The 18829-nt window shown below is 43.8% G+C and overlaps 1 protein-coding gene and 1 pseudogene across 4 annotated transcripts in view; one reads left to right on the top strand and one right to left on the bottom strand.

The window, feature by feature from the left end:
- LOC143039912 (uncharacterized) overlaps nt 1-18829 on the bottom strand; it is a 290898-nt gene that overhangs the window by 63555 nt on the left and 208514 nt on the right. For 3 of the 4 annotated variants that reach the window (XM_076210271.1, XM_076210270.1, XM_076210273.1), the window contains 2 exons: nt 9717-9826; nt 9186-9389 (listed from right to left, as the gene is read on the bottom strand). In XM_076210271.1, coding sequence (XP_076066386.1) covers nt 9186-9389; nt 9717-9826 — 314 coding nt within the window. The remainder of the gene's footprint in view (nt 1-9185; nt 9390-9716; nt 9827-18829) is intronic. The other variant, XM_076210272.1, reaches the window with a different exon arrangement.
- Nucleotides 3454-5080, top strand: LOC143040103 (uncharacterized; annotated as a pseudogene).

Genomic DNA, 18829 nt, shown 5'->3' with positions numbered 1-18829 from the left:
TTTCCAAATCTGCTGATGATACAAAACTGTGCGGAGTGGCAAATGATCACTCAAACCAATTAGATATTCAAGAAGATTTAGATCAATTACAGCAATGGTCTGAAAAGTGGCTAATGAAATTTAACACAAGTAAATGTAAGGTAATGCACATAGGTAAAAATAACAGTAAGTACGATTACAAGTTATTTGGAAATTCGTTAACAAAAGTGGATAGTGAAAAAGATCTCGGCATAATTATCAGTAACGACCTCAAATCATCCAAGCAGTGTATTTCAGCCTCTGAGAAAGCAAAGAAGATTCTGGGATTGATTGCGCGATCTTTTGATTTCAAAAGTCCATCACTCATTAACAAGCTATATAAATCGTTAGTTTGTCCACATTTGGAATATGCTGTTTCCGTATGGTCACCGAATCTCATTAAAGACATTGACAGACTGGAAAAAGTACAACGGCGAGCCACAAAACTGATTCCAAATATCAAAAATAAATCATACGAAAATCGACTTAAGCACATGAATCTGTTTTCCCTAAAAAAGCGTAGACTCAGAGGTGACTTGATAGAGGTCTTTAAGATTTTAAAGGGAATTGACAACATCAAAAGTGACCAAATTTTCACATTGAATGAGAATCAGACAAGAAACAATGGTCTCAAACTGTCCGGAAATAGATTCAATTTGGAAGTAGGTAGAAACAACTTTGCCAACCGTGTAGTTAATGAATGGAATAAACTTCCTGCACAGGTAGTGCAATGTAGTTCAGTTCGAAGCTTTAAGAGTCATTTAGATAAATACCTAAGTAAGATGCTGTAATGATTATAATTTATGTTATCTTATTTGTTTTTGTTTTGTTATAATTTGTCTGTCCGATTTTCATTTATTATTAGTTATATGTCAATTTATTATCATTTACTATTTACCTGTTTGTTTGTTATTCAACTATACCTATGCATTTATTTATGTATTTTATTTTATTTGTTATTTACATTATTATAGTTTTTATTTATTATTATGATTTTTTTTTTTTTTTTTTGCATCCGACCTAGATATGGATCAAAAGGTCTCCTGTCGGCATGCTCCGCCTTTGTAATCCTTTGTAATTTTGGTCTTATCAATGTAACAATTAATTTCTTAACCATCTCCCCATTGTAAAGTGGAACTATACAGGCACTCCTCCAGTCCTCCGGCACTCTACCCTCTCTCCAACAAACATTAAACAACCTCACCAGCCAGTCCACCATCACTGTACCTCCCTTTTTCAGACATTCTGCATGGCATCCATCCAGACCAGGTGCCTTACCTGCTTTCATCATCTTAACAAGTGCCTTGACTTCATCCTTCCTTATTTCTCCTCCATTTTCCTCACTCATCACGGTCATTTTCTTAGCATTTCCTACTGCAACTATCTTTCCCTCCCTATCTTCCTTCACATTTAGGAACTCCCTAAAATATTCTGCCCATCTTCCCCTTACTGCCTTCTTCCATTATCATCTCTCCACCTGCACCTTTTACCTTTTCTTCTCTACTTGATTCGTCTCCTCTTCCTCTCTTAATTTCTTTCCAAAACATCTTTTTATTACTTTCTGTTGGATAGGTACATGTTTTCCCTCGGCGCCACGTATATAAGTAGGCTCGCGGGCATTACCTGGCAGTTGCTGTACTTTCTCAAATAAAGTGAAGAGCTAACATGGCGCAGTGAGTTCTCAAGTACCTACGATTGCTCAAGATGCCCCCACCTGGCCGGTCCCCACGCTCGACGCCTAGCAGGGCCTCGACGCCAGCGGTTCCTCGCGGCCTCATGCCGCTGCTGCAGCAGGCGAGGCTGACCATCACCGAACAACAGCAGGCCATCACCACGCTACAAGCCAACATGGCGGCCCTTGGCGCCCACAGCAACACATCACCCACCTCTCGGGTGCCCCCCTCGGCTGCTCCTGAGAAATGTGACCTGGAAATGACGCCGGCAGCCTTCAGGTCTTGGAGACGGTCGATGGAATGCTGGCTCCTTCTATGCAAATGGCCACAACAGGATGCGGTCCACCACATCAGGCTCCTCTGTACTCCATTACTGCAGCGCGCGGTGGACGCCAGGTTCACCCTCGCCGAGTGGGGCGCCCTAACACAACAGGAGTCGTTAGACGCCATAGGTAAGTTAGTGCTCCGCTCCTCGAACAAAGCGGTACAGTGGTCCGAGTTCTTTAATGTTTCCCAGGGGCAGGACGAGTGCGTCAGTGACTATTTCGTAAGGGGTGCTCAGAAAGCTAACGACTGCGCGTTTCAGTGTCCCCAGTACAATTGCAACCTCTCAGAGTACCTGCTCCTGAAAAAGCTTACGGTAGGACTGCGTGACACTGTGCTGAAACAGCAGGTGTACCAAGTGTGCGATCCTACAGACAGCGTTGACGCCCTTAGGGCCATATGTTCCGCGTACGAGGCGGCCCGCCGGCACGCCATGGACGGGAGCTCATGGCGGGAACCCGGTCGTGCGGCTGGCACCGCACAGGTTATGGAACACGAGGACTGCCCGCCTGACGTTGCGGCCACCACGGATAGCAAGGCGCAGCCCTCGCGTACCTGCTGGAACTGTGGTACCACACACGCCCTGGACAAGGCCTCTTGGCCGGCCAGGTAAGCTTACTGTGTCAGATGCAAGAAACGGGGCCACTTCAAGAGGTGCTGCAGGAGCTCGAAGCGCCCCAACAACGCCACGCCTGCCAACGCCATCTCGGGCTCCGTGACAATAGCAGGCACACAGGTAACCCGCCAACCCACCGTGGAGGTAACAGTGACGCATGGAGGGGGAGCCAAGCACCGCACCGCGGCTGTCGCAGACACCGGCGCCCAGGTGTGCGTCGCCGGGGAGGCTCTGCTGTCCAGGCTCCGCATTAGACCCGCGCAGCTGCGGGGGCAGGCGGCCTTGCGGGACGTTGCGGACCTGCCACTACAATGCCTCGGATCGTGCCGGTGCACCATATCCTTGGGCGGCCTTGCAGCAGAACAAGACGTATACATCATACCCTCTGCTAAGTCACTGTTCTTGTCACTCAGCGCGTGTCAGGAGCTGGGATTAGTGCCCGCCAGCTTCCCCCACCACTCCCGGCCGGCGGTGCGGGCGCTGACGGCAGAAAGTACAGTTCCTGAGTTCGGTCAGCCACCTGTGAGGCCTGCAACAATACCATTTCCGCCACATGAGGAGCACGCGAAACGGCTGGAGGAGTGGCTGCTACAACACTTTTCGACCACAACCTTCAATACCATCAGGAATCCTCTGCCGGTGATGGAGGGCGAGCTCCACCACATCCACCTGGCACCCGACGCCATCCCCCACGCCTGCCACAGACCGGCGCCGGTGCCGAGGCACTGGGAGGACGAGGGGAAGGCCTAGCTAGAAGAAGACATCAGGCGGGGAGTCATCGAGCCCGTCCCGGCAGGGGAGCCCACGGAGTGGTGCGCCTGCATGGTGGTGGTGACCAAGAAGTCTGGCCAACCTCGGCGCACTGTGGACTATCAGCGCCTCAACGTCGCGTGCCGAAAGGAGACGCACCACACCCCCGCTCCCTTTGACATGGTTTCTGGAGTCCCCAAGCACTCCTTCAAGACAGTAGCAGACGCCTATTGGGGGTACCACCAAGTTGAACTGGACAAGGAGAGCCGCAGTCTCACCACCTTCATCACCCCATGGGGAAGGTTCAGGTACTGCCGCACTCCCATGGGCCACTGCTCCGCCGGCGACGCGTATACTAAGCGTTTTGACGATGCCATTCAGGGCATTACGAGGAAGTACAAATGTGTCGACGATACCCTCTTCTACGACAGCAGCATCGAGGAGGCTTTCTGGCACACTTACGAGTTCCTGTCGACATGTGTAGCCAAGGGGATTACGCTGAAGCCGGAGAAATTTCAATTCGCTCGAAGGGAAGTCGATTTCGTGGACTTCCGTCTGGGCTGGGACGAATATAAGCCCACGGATGAACGCCTCGCGGCCATCAAGAACTTCAGCATGCCAGACAAGCCCTCCATCTCAGACATCAGGTCTTGGTACGGGTTCGTGAACCAGCTCGCCCCCTTCCTCACCACGGCCCCAATCATGAACGACTTTAGGGAGCTCCTGAAAAAAACCATGTGGCAGATCGGTATATTGGGACGAGCAACTGCAAGAAAAATTTTGTCGAGCCCAGGACACCATATGCCAGCTGGCCAAGGACGGCCTGGCGTACTACAAGACACGCCCGACAATAGCCATGACGGACTGGAGCAGGGAAGGTATCGGATTCGTCATCCTGCACCAGTACTGCCACTGCTCATCCGCGGTTGCCCCTTTCTGCTGCAAGGTGGGCTGGTGCCTGGCCCTGTGCGGCAGCCGCCACCTCACTGCTGCTGAGGCTGGCTACGCCGCAGTAGAGGGAGAAGCTTTAGCCGTGGCGTGGTGCCTCCAGAAAGCCAGGCTGTTCTTGCTGGGATGCCCGAACCTCACAATTGTCACCGACCACCGCCCCCTCACCAAGCTCTTGGGGGACAGAGCTCTGTCAGAGGTGGTCAACCCGCGGCTCTTCCGGCTAAAGGAGCGAACGTTGCAGTACCGCTTCCATGTCAAATACCTGCCCGGGAAGAGAAACGCCGCGGCGGACTTTCTATCCAGGTACCCGGCTCTCAGAAGCCCCTCATCGGACGCTGATGCGGACCTGGACGAGGACCTCGCCGAAGCAGTTGCAGCTGCGGTGATTGCCACAGCCGGATACGAGGGTCACATCCTGGATGAGTCAGTGGTGAGAAAGCTCGCCGCCGACGACCCCGTGTACCAACTACTGCTGGCCAAAGTGCTGGCCGCGGACTGGCACCAACACAAATCACAAGAGGTGACCTGCCTGCGCCCGTTCTATGGCGTGAGAGACAGGCTGGCAGTTATCCAGGACCTGGTGACGTACACATTCGAACAGGGGTGTGTACGCCTCGTGATCCCAGAGCCCCTCCGCCCACAGGTGGCTGCGAACTTACACGCCGGGCACCAGGGGCTCGACTCGATACTGCGGAGGGCAAGGCAATGCGTATACTGGCCCGGAATGGAGGGAAACCTGCAGCACTAAAGGGCAACCTGCACGTCATGCGAAACACACGCCCCCTCGCAGCCCGCGGAGACACTCGTCATCACACCGCCCCCGGAATACCCGTTTCAGTCCACAGTGGCAGACATGTTCCAGCATGAGGGAAACACTTACATGGCGTGCGCCGACAGGCTCACTGGTTGGCTGGAGCTTACCCACTTCCCCTCCGGTGCCACATCGCAAAGAATCAAAACTCAACTGAGGCGTTACTTCACGCGATGGGGTGCCCCGGAACAACTGTCCACCGACGGAGGTACGAACCTGGCGAGCGAGGAAATGGCTGAATTCCTTAAGGACTGGGGCGTCACAGCACGCCTATCGTCAGCACAGTACCCCCAGTCGAACGGGCGAGCAGAGGCGGCAGTCAAATCAGCCAAGAGAATTATCAAAGCCAACACGGGCGGCGGTGGGACATTGGACACCGATAAAGCCTCCCTCGCTTTGCTCCAGTACCTCAACACTCCACTGCGAACAATAAACAAGTCTCCCGCCCAACTTGCTGCCGGCAGACAGCTGAGCGACGGGGTACCCACGGCCCGTTGGCACCTTAGGGTGGACAGGCACTGGGGCGGAACGCTTCGCCAGAGAGAGGTGCAGATGGGGGAGGCTGGTAACCTACATAACCTCCATTCTCTCTAAACTGGCTTCATCATATTTTCTATGGTTATCAAAATACACGGGTGAAAGAGAACGAACGATTGAGCACAGACTTTATTTTTTATAATGCTATTATGACGCAACATTGCACGTCGGGCAGCCAATGCTACCAGACGTGCGATGTTGCGTCATAATAATCGCATTATAAAAAATAAAGTCAGTACTCAATTGTTCGTTCTCTTTCACCCTTGAATTTTGATAACCATAGAAAATATGATGAAGCCAGTTTAGAGAGAATGGAGGTTACGTAGGTACGACTACAATAAATATAATCAAGATGCCGACGTCGGCATCATCGCGTACCCAATTGCTCCTCATGCCGCCTACGTAGGCATCACCATATGGAAGTGGTTAACTCTTCCTATTATACTCCTATCTCCCACTACATAGTCCATTAATGCTCTTATCTACCACCCTTCCATCTACCACCCTCTCCCATGTGTACTTATGCTTGACTTTCTTCCGAAACACTGTATTTGCTATTATCAACTCTCTTTCTAGACACATCTCCACCATCAACTCTCCACTATGATTCTTTCCTGGAACTCCACATTTCCCAACCACTCCATCAATTGGTTCATTTCCTACACTAGCATTAAGGTCTCCCAGTTCTATTACACTGACATTTCTCCCTAATCCCTCTATGCACTAATTTAAATCTATCCAAAAAGCCTCCCTTTCTTCTACACTCTTCTTACTACCAGGCCCATATGCACTTACAAAAACCCACATCTCTTTTCCCAGTTTCACCTTCATCCATATTATCCTTGAGGAAACCTCCTTCCACTCCACTACACATTTACCTATCTCTTCACTTACTAGTATAGCCACCCCTTCTCTCCCTTGCCCTCTCTTCACTCCTGATAACCTCCCACTTACACTCCCAAACTTACACTTACCCTTCCCTCTCAACTTAGTTTCACTCAAAGCCAACGCATCCATCTTTCCTCTCACAAACATACTACCTATCTCTTCCCTTTTACTCTCATCTGTACTATATCCACGCACATTAAAAGACCCAAACCTTAGGGTGCTGGTTGGAAAACTCCTAGACCCTCTTATGCCTTTACTTTTTTTAGGAATATCCCCTGTGGGGCTACAGGGAGAAGGATGCCTGGTCCCAATCCCCATCCCTTTTTTCTCGCCTCTTACGATCCAAGTGGGAATACTTGGTGGCAGTATTCTTTTGCCCCCACCACTGGGTAGGTAGGCAAAAAAGGTAGTGAATATTCAGAGAAATGGTACAGGACAGCAACAAGGGGTTGGGAGACAGCATAATGGAGAGACAGTCGTATTATAAAAGTGTCATCATTTCTCTATGAACAGATTTTTCCTCTATCACAGACAAAATGATGTGTGGCTCTGGTCCGTAGGGGTGCCCCATGTAGACCCTAAAGTATCAACTGCATGCTATTTTGCCACAATAACATGCAGCCAATACCCCAGACTAGGTAAAAACAAATTGATTTGAGAAGAAATGATGAACATAGAAAAGGAAGACTAATGTACAACAAAACAGATTTTGGGAAAGTCAGAAAATTCTTTCAAAATGCAAATTGGGAAAATTTCTTAAATGAAGAAACAAAGATGGAAAAGAAATGGAACATATTAAAAGAAGATTGCACTAATGTCGTAACACATTGGTAAAATATAAACTTAGAACCCACTGTCGGTGGAAAAAGATAAAAAGTGAGATGATTGTTCCTGTATATTTCGACCACTCTCTGTGGTCCTCTTCAGCAGAATGATTACAAAGGTATAGTACAAGAATATATACATAGTAATGAGGTACATGAAGGGGGACATGGGAAGACACAGGTGAATACCCTAGGTAGGGTGATCATTGTTGGAACCAATAATGTTTGAACATATTTTATGAACTGCTAATGATGTAATACAGTCCGGAATCCAATGACCTTTTGAGATGTCTCGAATTTCAACATCTCAAAAGGTCATTGGATTCCGAGTTTGGAAAAAGTAAAAATAGAATATCGAGGAAATACAAAATTGATGCAGATGAAGTAAAAAAAAGTGAGTTCAGAAAGGGACCTAGGAGAAATTATCAGCAAAGGCATGTCATCAGACAAGCATATCAGCAAAAGTTGGAGAAACCTTCAATTTACTATGGTCAATGAAAGTGGCTTTTGACTATTTGGATGAGGAAATGGTAAAGAAAATATAAGTTACACTAATAAGACCAAGATTGGAGTATGCTGTGACACTATGGACACCCAGTATCAAAAAGAATATAAAGAAATTAGAAAGAATACAAAAAGCTATGACAAAGATGGCACCAACATTCTCCATATTGACATATGAACAGCGATGGTCCAAATTGGAACTACCAACCCTGGAACAAAGAAGAAAAAGAGGAGATCTAATGGCTATTTACAAAATCATGAAAGGAATGGAAGTCCTAGATAGAGACGATTTATTAAAGTGGGACAAGAGAAAAACAAGAGGACATGAAAAGAAACTCAAAAAGGATAGTTATAGAAGAGATCTGAAAAAGAATATCTTCCCACAAAGAGTGGTGGTTATCTGGAATAAATTAGATGAGGCAACAGTATGTGCAAACACTACTCTAGAATTTAAAAACAAACTTGATGATGAGAGACACTATGAGCATAGCTCCCTTCCCATATAATACAACTAGGTAAATAAATAGTCTTCTCTTTGCATCCATTCCCAGATGCTTATTTCTCATAACACTCTCCAATCTCCCAAGACATTTACTTGTTTTCCTCTCTCTACAGTTCACCTTCATACCCACTCTTCCATTTCCTGCCACATGTGACCCCAAATACTTAAAATTATCCACTTCCTCTGGCCTCTCTCCTTTAAGACTTACTTCCTACTTGCTGCTACCCTCTTCCCATGTGCATGTCATCACTTAATTTTACCCACATTTACCTTCAACTTCCTCCTATTACATACCTTCACAAACTCTGTAACTAATTGCCTTAGATCCTCCTCTGACCCAGCCACAAACAGTGTCATCAGCAAACAACTAGCTCATCTCCCACTTCCTTCCACTCTCTCTAACCATCTCTCTCAGTCCCTTGCCCATCATCCTTGTACCTACCTTCCACACTATCCCATCCATGTTAACAGTGAACAGCCATGACGCAGCCCCATCTTCACCTCAAACCACTCACTCTTTCTATTCCCAATCTTATCATAAGCTATACCAATCTCGTGAAAACACTTGGCAGTCCTTAACAGCTTTCCTCCAATCCATATCTACAATATCTACCACAGTGCTTTCCTTGTGTTATCAAAATTTAGTCCTCATTAATGACAATGATGTGGTGTTCATTAAAAATAAATTCCTTCAATTAGTTTTTTATATCTGTTAATATTATTCATCGGTGACTTCATCATTCTTCTAGATCTATTGGAGAAAGTAATGAGAAATTCACACTCTCACCTGTCTTGTGCCTGTAAATCATGAGCAGGATTCCAGTTAGGATCAAATATGATGACAGCATTAGCTCCAGTAATATTAAGACCTAAACAAGCAGCCTTTGTTGAAAGAAGCATTAAAAATATTCCAGGATCTGTGTTAAAAATTTTAACATTTTCAATTCGACATTCAAGTTTTGTTGTTCCGTCTATTCTTCGAAAAGAATACCTGAAAATGTACAAATAAGATATGTACAATGCTAAAGGTAGAAAAGTAAAGCCTAGAACAAAGAATGATAGAACAATTCTGCATGTCCTATACATGTATATTTTCTTTTAACCCTTTTCATATGAACTACAACATCAAGAAAGGGCATACTGTAAACCAATGGAACAATATTTTCAATCTCAATTACTCAAGCTAAAAGAGAATGTACATGACAGTAGCCATTGTTGAACAATAAACAAATAACACACTAGTATATCCTACCATAAAATATAAAATAAATCAATGTTTCCTCCAGTGTGCAAGAACTAATCACTGATAATGACTTACCTTTGCTTTTGCATGAAAGATTCAAGCAAGTCCAGAACTCGAGTTGAATAAGAGAAAAGAAGAACTTTGGAAGATTCAGCTTTCAATACCTGAAGCATCTCAACTAGAACCTAAATAAAAAAACAAAGAAAATGTCAACAGTACAGTTAGATAATACCTATAAAAGCAATCCATTTAATTTTTTACTTACTGTATAGTTTCTTCAGTTCACTGAATGCTAAGTGCTCTATCTCCTTCTGGAATATCCTTAAGAGTATACAGATGATGCAGGGCCAGTTTTAAGCCTATTTAAGGTGCAGGGCCAGTTTTAAGCCTATTTGACTGATTTGATCAAATTGGGCCCCATGCCTCAAGGGGGCCCCCACACAGAGGTGTTTGGGCCCAGGCAGCTGTATAAAGAATTAAAACTTTCATATGATCTTTCAATATTTAGTATATCAAGCATTTAATGCTTTTTTGCTAAGACTGGCAGACTATATGAAAATAAAACATAAATTTTTGAACTTTTGTAAAGTAGAGGCCCTGGTACAAATTTTCTAACTAGGCCCCACAACACAGCACTGAGATGATGGAAAAAATCCTTGAAACTCAAAAACAGTTCTGCAGAGGTATACTAAAGCTGAATTAAATTGATTTGAAAGGTAATTATATATATAAGGCATGTGAGTGGAGTCTGCAAATAAGAGGAAAATTGTGAGGGAGCAAAGCAACCAAGTGGAATTGGGGTGGGGTGTTTGTGTCCCTCCTCCCACAGTAGGGACCTTCTGTATTTTTTAGCTTCAAAGAGTGCAATCTGGTGCATATTGTTAACGGACAATACTATTTTGTTCCCCCTTTTCCACATGCTTTAAAAAACATATGGATTCCATAGGTAGTATTCTGACCAGAGAGCAAGAATCTTCTTAAATATGTATAATTTCATGAAAACATGGAAATTTCACATGCCTGATATATATATATATATATATATATATATATATATATATATATATATATATATATATACATGTTGTGGAATAAATCACTAGTGATAATTATGTAATTCAAATCATGAAACCCCACTGCAACAACCTTTGAACCAAGCCTGTGGACTACCATTACTACACATTGAATGTACAAAATTATCATCAACCTGATGCATATTTTAGTGTCCAGAACTTGAACCGGCTGAAAAGTATAACCCTGAAGCATAATTTTACTAAGACCATTAATATCACTTGTATGCGAAGCTTTTGTTCGTATTGCTATTGTAATAATTATGGAATATATCACAATGATAGTAATGTAATTAAAATCATAAAAACCAGTTGTAGCAAGCTTCGAACCAAGGTCTGTGTTGTGTGAATTTGCAACCTAATCAGTGTGTAGGAATGGTAGCATGTTAGATTTGTGCTAAACAGATGTCAGTTCGAAGCTTGCTATGGCTGGGTTTCATGATTTTAATTGCATTGCTATCACTAACACTTTATTCCATAAGTGTTACAATGGCAAATTGAATAAAAGCTTCAGGGCTGCCATCTACAGAATCATGAAGGGCACAGAAATACTCAATAGAGAGGACTTGTTAAACTGGGACAAGAGAAACATAAGAGGACATGGAAAGAAAATAAAAAACCATAGTTATAGAAGAGATCTGAAGAAAAACAGTTTTCCACATAGAGTGGTGGACACTTGGAACAAACTGGATGGAAAAATAGTGTGTGCAAAAACCATTCATGAATTTAAGAGCAAACTAGACACTGCAATATACAAAGGCAGGACACCACGAGCGTAGCTCTCCTTCCCGTAAAATACAACTTTGGTTGGCATTAAGGTCTTGATTGTTTCCTTTTGTTTTAAGACTGTACTTGTCATCAATGCACTACACTTATACTGCCTTGCCAAGTCACTCACATGCACACCTCACTCATGTCTTTCTATTATTTCTTGCTTAATTTTCATTGGCGTCAAATGCTTTTTTTTTATCATCACTCTCCTTAGCACTCACTTTCTTTCAACCCATGATGTGAAAGAACAAAAAGTCGAGGACAGTCAAACCTTTTTACCTTTTTCAATACAAGTCAAATGCTCAAGCACACATGATGTATGATATATACACCACGAGTATAGCTCCCCTTTCCGCAAAATACAACTAGGTAAATATTGTATGTATGATGTATGCCTTATGTATGATGATGCATCATAATATGTGCATTATAAAATATAAAGTTACAGCTGTTATACTTGTTCTATTTCACTCATGATGCCAATGTCAGCATCATTGTATGCTAAGGGTTAAGAGAGCTACTGAACCACTACTTAGCAATTTGACGATGGACGATTTTGGAACGCATTATCAACAATCACCTGGTTTGTACATACAGGGAGAGTGTCGAAATTAAGGTGACTGAAATGTAGTCTTTGTATCTTAGTTCAGTTACTATAAAAGAAGAACCAGTGACAACATCGGATGAAATAAATTATGAATTCAGTGATAAAGAAACTGCAAGGCAAAGCGATGTCTGGAAGTAAGTACAATAGAGTCCCCACTTGGTGTAATAAAAAAAAAGAATGTGTCTGAATGAGACCAAAAAAAAAAAACCAAAGGCTGGATAGAGATGTCTTTTTGGGATTTGATAGAGAAAGTAGTATCATATATAGAGGGCTAGACACGGATAGAGATATTATAAGAAATAGAGAAATAAATGAGTTGTTGGACGAAATAATTGAACTGGGAAGTGAATGCAAAAATATATACAAGGAAGTACCTATATTAAGAAAAGCCAAGGAAGAAAACAATAGGAAAATAGATGATCTAAAAATGGAACTGAATAGAATAGAGGGAGAAAATATAAGTTTGAAAAATGAGAATATGAATAGGAATGAAGCATTGAAAAAAGAGATGAAGGATCAAATACAGGTGGTGACTGAAAAAGTAGAAGAAAAAATGAAAGAAAATGACTTTCAAGAAATTAAAAAAACAATGGAAGGAGGAACAGGAAAGTAAAAAATGATCCTTTAAGGACGAGGGAATCGTATGAGAGATACAAAGTAAAGAGAAACGAAGTTAAGCATAAGATAAAGGAAGCAAAGAGGAGAGCAGATGTGAAACGGGGTAAGAGTATGACAGAAAATTTTGAAAGCAATAAAAAGATGTTTTGGAAGGAAATTACATACATACATACATATACCAAAGCTTCTTCCCCCTTACTAGGGAGGTAGCCAAAAAGGAAAAGGCATAAAATCATTCCCACCCATTCCATCCCTGAAAACACTCCACACCCCTCCACCCTCCCTCCCATCTTAGCACCTCCTAGATGACGGGTCATCCCTGCACCCTGTCAACTGCCCTGGGTCAGAAGCAGTGTCGCAAGACACAGCATATCCACAGCAAGGCCGCTTCATTAAATCAGCGACCCCCCCTCTCCGTCCCCCCCATATAAAGGAGAGGACGGGAAGAAATCCCTTCGGGCTGCGTCAAAATTTTGCTCACACACACTACCTCACCCCCCATCCCCCCATCCATTCCACCTCATGCATCACAACATCTTCCATATACAACCATTCTCCATTCACCCCTGTCTTCTGTCCTCTCCCGTCCTTCCTCAACAGACATTCCCCTCTTCACCAAAGCCCCCTTCACCCCATCCATCCATCTCATCCTAGGACGTCCCCTCATATTCACTCCCTCCACATCTGCCTTCCATACCTCCTTTACTAGTCTTTCTTCACTCATTCTTTCCATGTGTCCAAACCATCCTAATACTCTTTCATCAACCCTATCTCCCAACTCCCTTTCCACCCCTGTTCTCCTCCTCACCTCCTCATTTCTCACTCTAGTCTAGTAACCCCCATCATACTTCTCAGACACTTCATCTCAAACACATTCAAACTCCTTCTCTCTTCCTCTCTAATGTTCCATGTTTCTGCTCCATACAGTGATGTTGGCACAATCACTCCTTCATACAGTCTTAGTCTTAGCATCCATTCCCAAATGTCTATTCCTCATTACACTCTTTAATCCACCAAGGCATTTACTCCCTTCTCTCAATCTACATTCTACCTCCACCTTCACTCCACCTTTTCCTGCCACATTTGCACCCAAGTATCTAAAACTATCCACTTCCTCCAGTTGCTCTCCCTTAATGCTCACTTCCAGATTACTGCCACTTTCACCCCTTGTACATCTCATCACCTTACTTTTACCCACATTTATCTTCAGCTTTCTTCTATCACACACTCTCCCAAACTCTGTCACCAACTTCCTCAATCCCTCCTCCGATCCTGCCACAAACGCAGTGTCGTCCGCAAACAACAGCTGGCTCACTTCCCACTTTTCTCCATTTTCTTTAACCATCTCCAATCCCTGACCCACTACCCTTGCATTTACCTCTCGCACTACCCCATCCATGTATAAGTTGAACAGCCAGGGTGACATAACGCATCCTTGACTAAGCCCCACCTTTACCTCGAACCACTCACTCTCTCCATTTCTAATCCTGACACAAGCTCTACTACTCTCATAAAAACTCTTGAAAGCTCCCAGAAGCTTTCCTCCTATCCCGTATATCCGCATAACCTCCCACAGTGCCTTTCTGTCTACCCTGTCGTAAGCCTTTTCCAGATCCATAAAGGCCCAAAAAATATCCTTCCCCTTTCCTATAGCTTTCTCACATATCTGTCTTTCCACAAAGATCTGATCTACACAACCTCTACCTGTCCTAAATCCACACTGTTCCTCTCCTAATCCTCTCAATCAAGATCCTCCCATAAGCCTTCCCAACTACACTTAACAAGCTAATCCCTCTGAAACTACTACATTCACACTTGTCCCCCTTTCCCTTGTAAAGTGGAACTATACAAGCACTCCTCCAGTCCTCCAGCACTCTACCTTCTCTCCAGCAAACATTAAATAACCTCACCAACCAGTCCACCATCACTGTACCTCCTTTTTTAAGACATTCTGCATGGCATCCATCCAGACCAGGTGCCTTACCTGCTTTCATCATCTTAACTGCTGCCTTCACTTCATCCTTCCTTATTTCTCCTCCATTTTCCTCACTCATCACGGTCATTTTCTTAGCATTTCCCACTGCAGCTATCTTTCCCTACCTATCCTCCTTCACATTTAGCAACTCCCTAAAATATTCTGCCCATCTTCCCCTTACTGCCTTCTCCTCCATTATCATCTCTCCATCTGCACCTTTTACCTTTTCTTCTCTACGGGTGGAAGGAAATTAAAAGAGAAAAAGGAGGCCAGATCAAGTAGAGAAGAAAAGGTAAAAGGTGCAGATGGAGAGATGATACACAGTTAACGGCCGGTCTCAACCTATAACTTTCGTTTACTTTATGCCAGCCAGTATAAATGAAAAGAGAATCCCAAGACGTAACCCGCGAACAGGCCACGTACAACTGACTATGAGCGAAACATTGAACAGTATCTAGAAGTACTCCACAGCAGTTAAACGTCTGTCCCTGAGATTTGTTTATTGTCATCGCATAACTAAGCTTAACCGGGAACTGTTTGCGCTTAAAGTTAACTGGGGTGTTGCTAGCTTCTAGTGTTATCCTAGGAATCATAACCTGTTCTCCCCGGTGACTACCACCTAAGATCTTACCAATTATAATGTTCGTTTTCAAGTTAGTTACCAAGACTCTTGATCCGTTACACAGTTTAGGCGGTGAAATGTTCCTGACAACCATCACAACACTTCCAATCTTCACTTTAAGTTGATGTGGTGGAAGAGAAGGGCTTGTCAAAGCGTTAAACACAGAAGTCTGGACATCAGTTCCTTCCTCGACCGGGGTGTCTACACTAAAGTATGTCTTCTCCTCTCCCTTAGTTTTCTTTTGTATCATAGAGTTAACACTGTCGACATCATCATTTGTGGGTGATATGATTGCTCGTTGTTCAAAATAGGAAATGTTTAAGAAGTTTTCCTCCAAATCACCATAAACCTTTTCCACTAACTCATCATGTGTTTTGACTTGAATACCGAACCCCTCCTCAAGTTCCAAAGGTCCGTGTTTCTGGGATCCGAGTTCCAGCAACTTACGCGCAAACGTAATGTTTTTTCATCACCTTTCCTTAGATGCACATTTTCAGTCAATTCCAACTTTGTTATGTCCCGCCACATATAACTGGACTTTATACATTTACCTCCACCTCGAATGACAGGTAATATTTGCCTGAAATCTCCAGCGCAGACGAACACTTTTCCCCCCATAAACCGTTCATTACCCAAGATGTCTCTCAACGTTATATCAAGAGCTGTTAACGTATTCTTGTTCGCCATCACGATCTCATCCCACATGATTAACGATGTCATCTCCAACAACTTTGCAAGTTCAGAATTCTTCTTAACAGAACACCCTCTTATTTCATTATACTCCATCAATGGTATCTTAAACATGTTATGGGCGGTTCGACCCCCATTAAGAACAGTAGCTGCTATACCTGAAGACGCTACAGCTAACGCTATCTTCCCCTCGGACCGCACAATATCAAGTAACATATTCAAGATGAAGGACTTTCCTGTGCCTCTGGCAGCATTCACAAAGATTCCATTATTCTCATACTTCTGTTGGTTATTCACCCTATATATGACCACATCATATACCTGTCTCTGTTTATCATTTTTCAACTTTTCCTTGTTGTAAGACTTCTCTCTTCGAATAATGTTTGAAGTCTTCTCTCCACCTCTAGAAGCAGGTAAGCCGTAAGTGGTGATAAGGCCTCCTCCACAGTTCCAAACATGTTTTTGGATATCGTCTAACGCGTCCAAGTAGATTTCCTCGTTATACTCTGTTAGGTTGTTCTTGTGAAGGAAATTGCTTGCAAATAGATCCTTGGTCTCCTCCCAGATACCGGATTGGTCCTCAAGGTCTGAAAACACCAACATGCTGGCGTACGTTTCTCTGAGACGGTACCTGTTGTTGGTGTGATTATCTCTAAGATAGTAGTCTTCCATGTCTCCTTATCACTCAAGAGACCCAAGGCCTTGACAGCCTCTCGGTAAGAGGGATATGTCACACCCTCGACTGTTCTGAGATCCTCAAAGGAAGTAGGGCCCGCCTTATGTGTCAACAACAACCTAAGGTAAAACAACTCAACAGTTTTAGTGGAAACAGCACGAATACGTCCCAAAGAAAAGGTGTTACCTTTTCTTTCTCTCCAAACCGAATGGGCCTTGTCAAAACAGAAATGTTGAGGCATCTGATGATAATACAACGTGGAGACGAACTTCTCATCAGGTTTTGCACACAACTTGAAGAAAGCGGTTAATTGGGTATCTTGTTTTGCTTTCGATGTTACGATCCCTTTAGATGAGTTTTCGTCATAAAACACCTCGTTTTCGCCCTCAAGGTGTAAGTCGAGAGAGGATACCGGGGGATAACTTTTGTGTATGTCAAACCCGAATATCTTCCATGTTGCTTCATTCGCATTTATATATCTCGCCTCTTGGAAGTTCTTAATTTCATTCATGGTCCCATCTTTTGTAGTTTTACTGAACAGGACCCTATCACACCCCTTGTTTACATACTTCGTGACATAAGCTATAGCTTTAATCGAATTTGAACATTCAACGTTGATGTGGGCGTCATACTTCAAACACAGATAGGGGCTGTAAGGAACAACCCAAGAGTTGTCAATAACCTTCTTCACTCCTTTAACCTTGGTAACAAAAGATTCCCCGCCTTCTCCGATGGACCTACGTTTGTACTCAGGGTACCCATTGTTACTGAACATTAAGTCATTTCTACACGTCTTAGGAAAGCCCTTTCCACATGTCGAAGCGGTTGGCTTAGATTTCTGGCAACATAGGTGAGACTCATCGTACCCCTTACACGGTCCATGGTTCATACACCTTGTAACGACATCATACAACCTGGGTTCAGCTTCTTTGTTGGGGATTTCAGCGGATATTATACGTGAAACCCTTTCAGCTGTCACACGCTCATTCATCCATAAGAGGATGTGAACATGAGGACGTCCACGCTTTTGCCATTCCACACTATAAAGATGCGCCTTCACCCTTCCGAAGATCTGTTTAGATACCAAATCATGCATCAAACTATCAACCTTCAACTTGAATACTCTACTAATTAAATCTGGGCGGTCCCCGATCGACCGTATTCCAGCAGAACCTGTATCATCCATAGCAACTCACAGCTCCCGCCAATGCGGGTTCATAGTGAAGGTTATGAAATAGTCAGGAGATCCATAACATGTAACATATGTAAGCGCATCTTGTTGGCGCTGTTTCATATATCACAACACAACCCTTTGACCTGTATCAGCGACTTTATCGCTTCCAAGACATATGTCTGCTCTTTCTTTTTGGATCCGTTTCTGGTTCATTTCGAGGTATGACAACCTATTACTTTCTACTTTCACATAATTATCCACAACAAACTGTTGAAACAATCTCCTACACTTGGTTATGTGGTTGAAAACGCCTTCCCGCTCCATATAAAGAAAGGAGTAGATCATACACGGGGATAAACGCTTGTAAGTAGACGAAGTTGATGGCCCCATAGAGGCGTCACACTCATCTTCTTCAGGCGGTTCAAGACCTCGAACACGGACTTTGGATAACCTTTCCATGGAATGACAATATCCGATGTCACCATTTGGGATCAACAAAGGATACTGGAAAGCATCGTAATGGAACTTCATATGGCTCAAACTTGTAGTCTTGAAGTTCGAACCGGGCAAAGGGGAAGTAACTGTTATCTCCAATGGATCTCTATTGGGTTCAAAGCTAACAATCCCACCAACCTGTGATGAAGCAGACGGAAGGTGATACAGACCCTTATGTTCCTTGGTTTTGATCCCGTCTGCCGCTCTCAGCGTGATAGACACAGCAGGCATACTTTCCGTCTTCTTAACGTGTTCACTAACTAATGTTTTACACGTTTCACATTCCTTCAAAATCGGGTTTAGACATTCATTATACTGAACCAAGTAATCATAGAACATGGAAATGATATCCTCGTTTGAACTCACTTCCTTCCTCTCTCTCTTTCGGCGCTTAAGAGTTTTTTCGTTTTTCGCCTTTCGATCCATGTTTTGTATGCGTAACTTAATCTGGTCTTCCTTATCATGATAGAAGTATAAGTCCAGGAATGAA

This window comes from Oratosquilla oratoria, chromosome 27, assembly GCF_046742065.1.
Source record: "Oratosquilla oratoria isolate Oo_2021 chromosome 27, ASM4674206v1, whole genome shotgun sequence".
In the NCBI taxonomy this organism is placed as follows: Eukaryota; Metazoa; Arthropoda; class Malacostraca; order Stomatopoda; family Squillidae; genus Oratosquilla; species Oratosquilla oratoria.
This window is presented reverse-complemented; position numbering and strand designations above follow the sequence as displayed.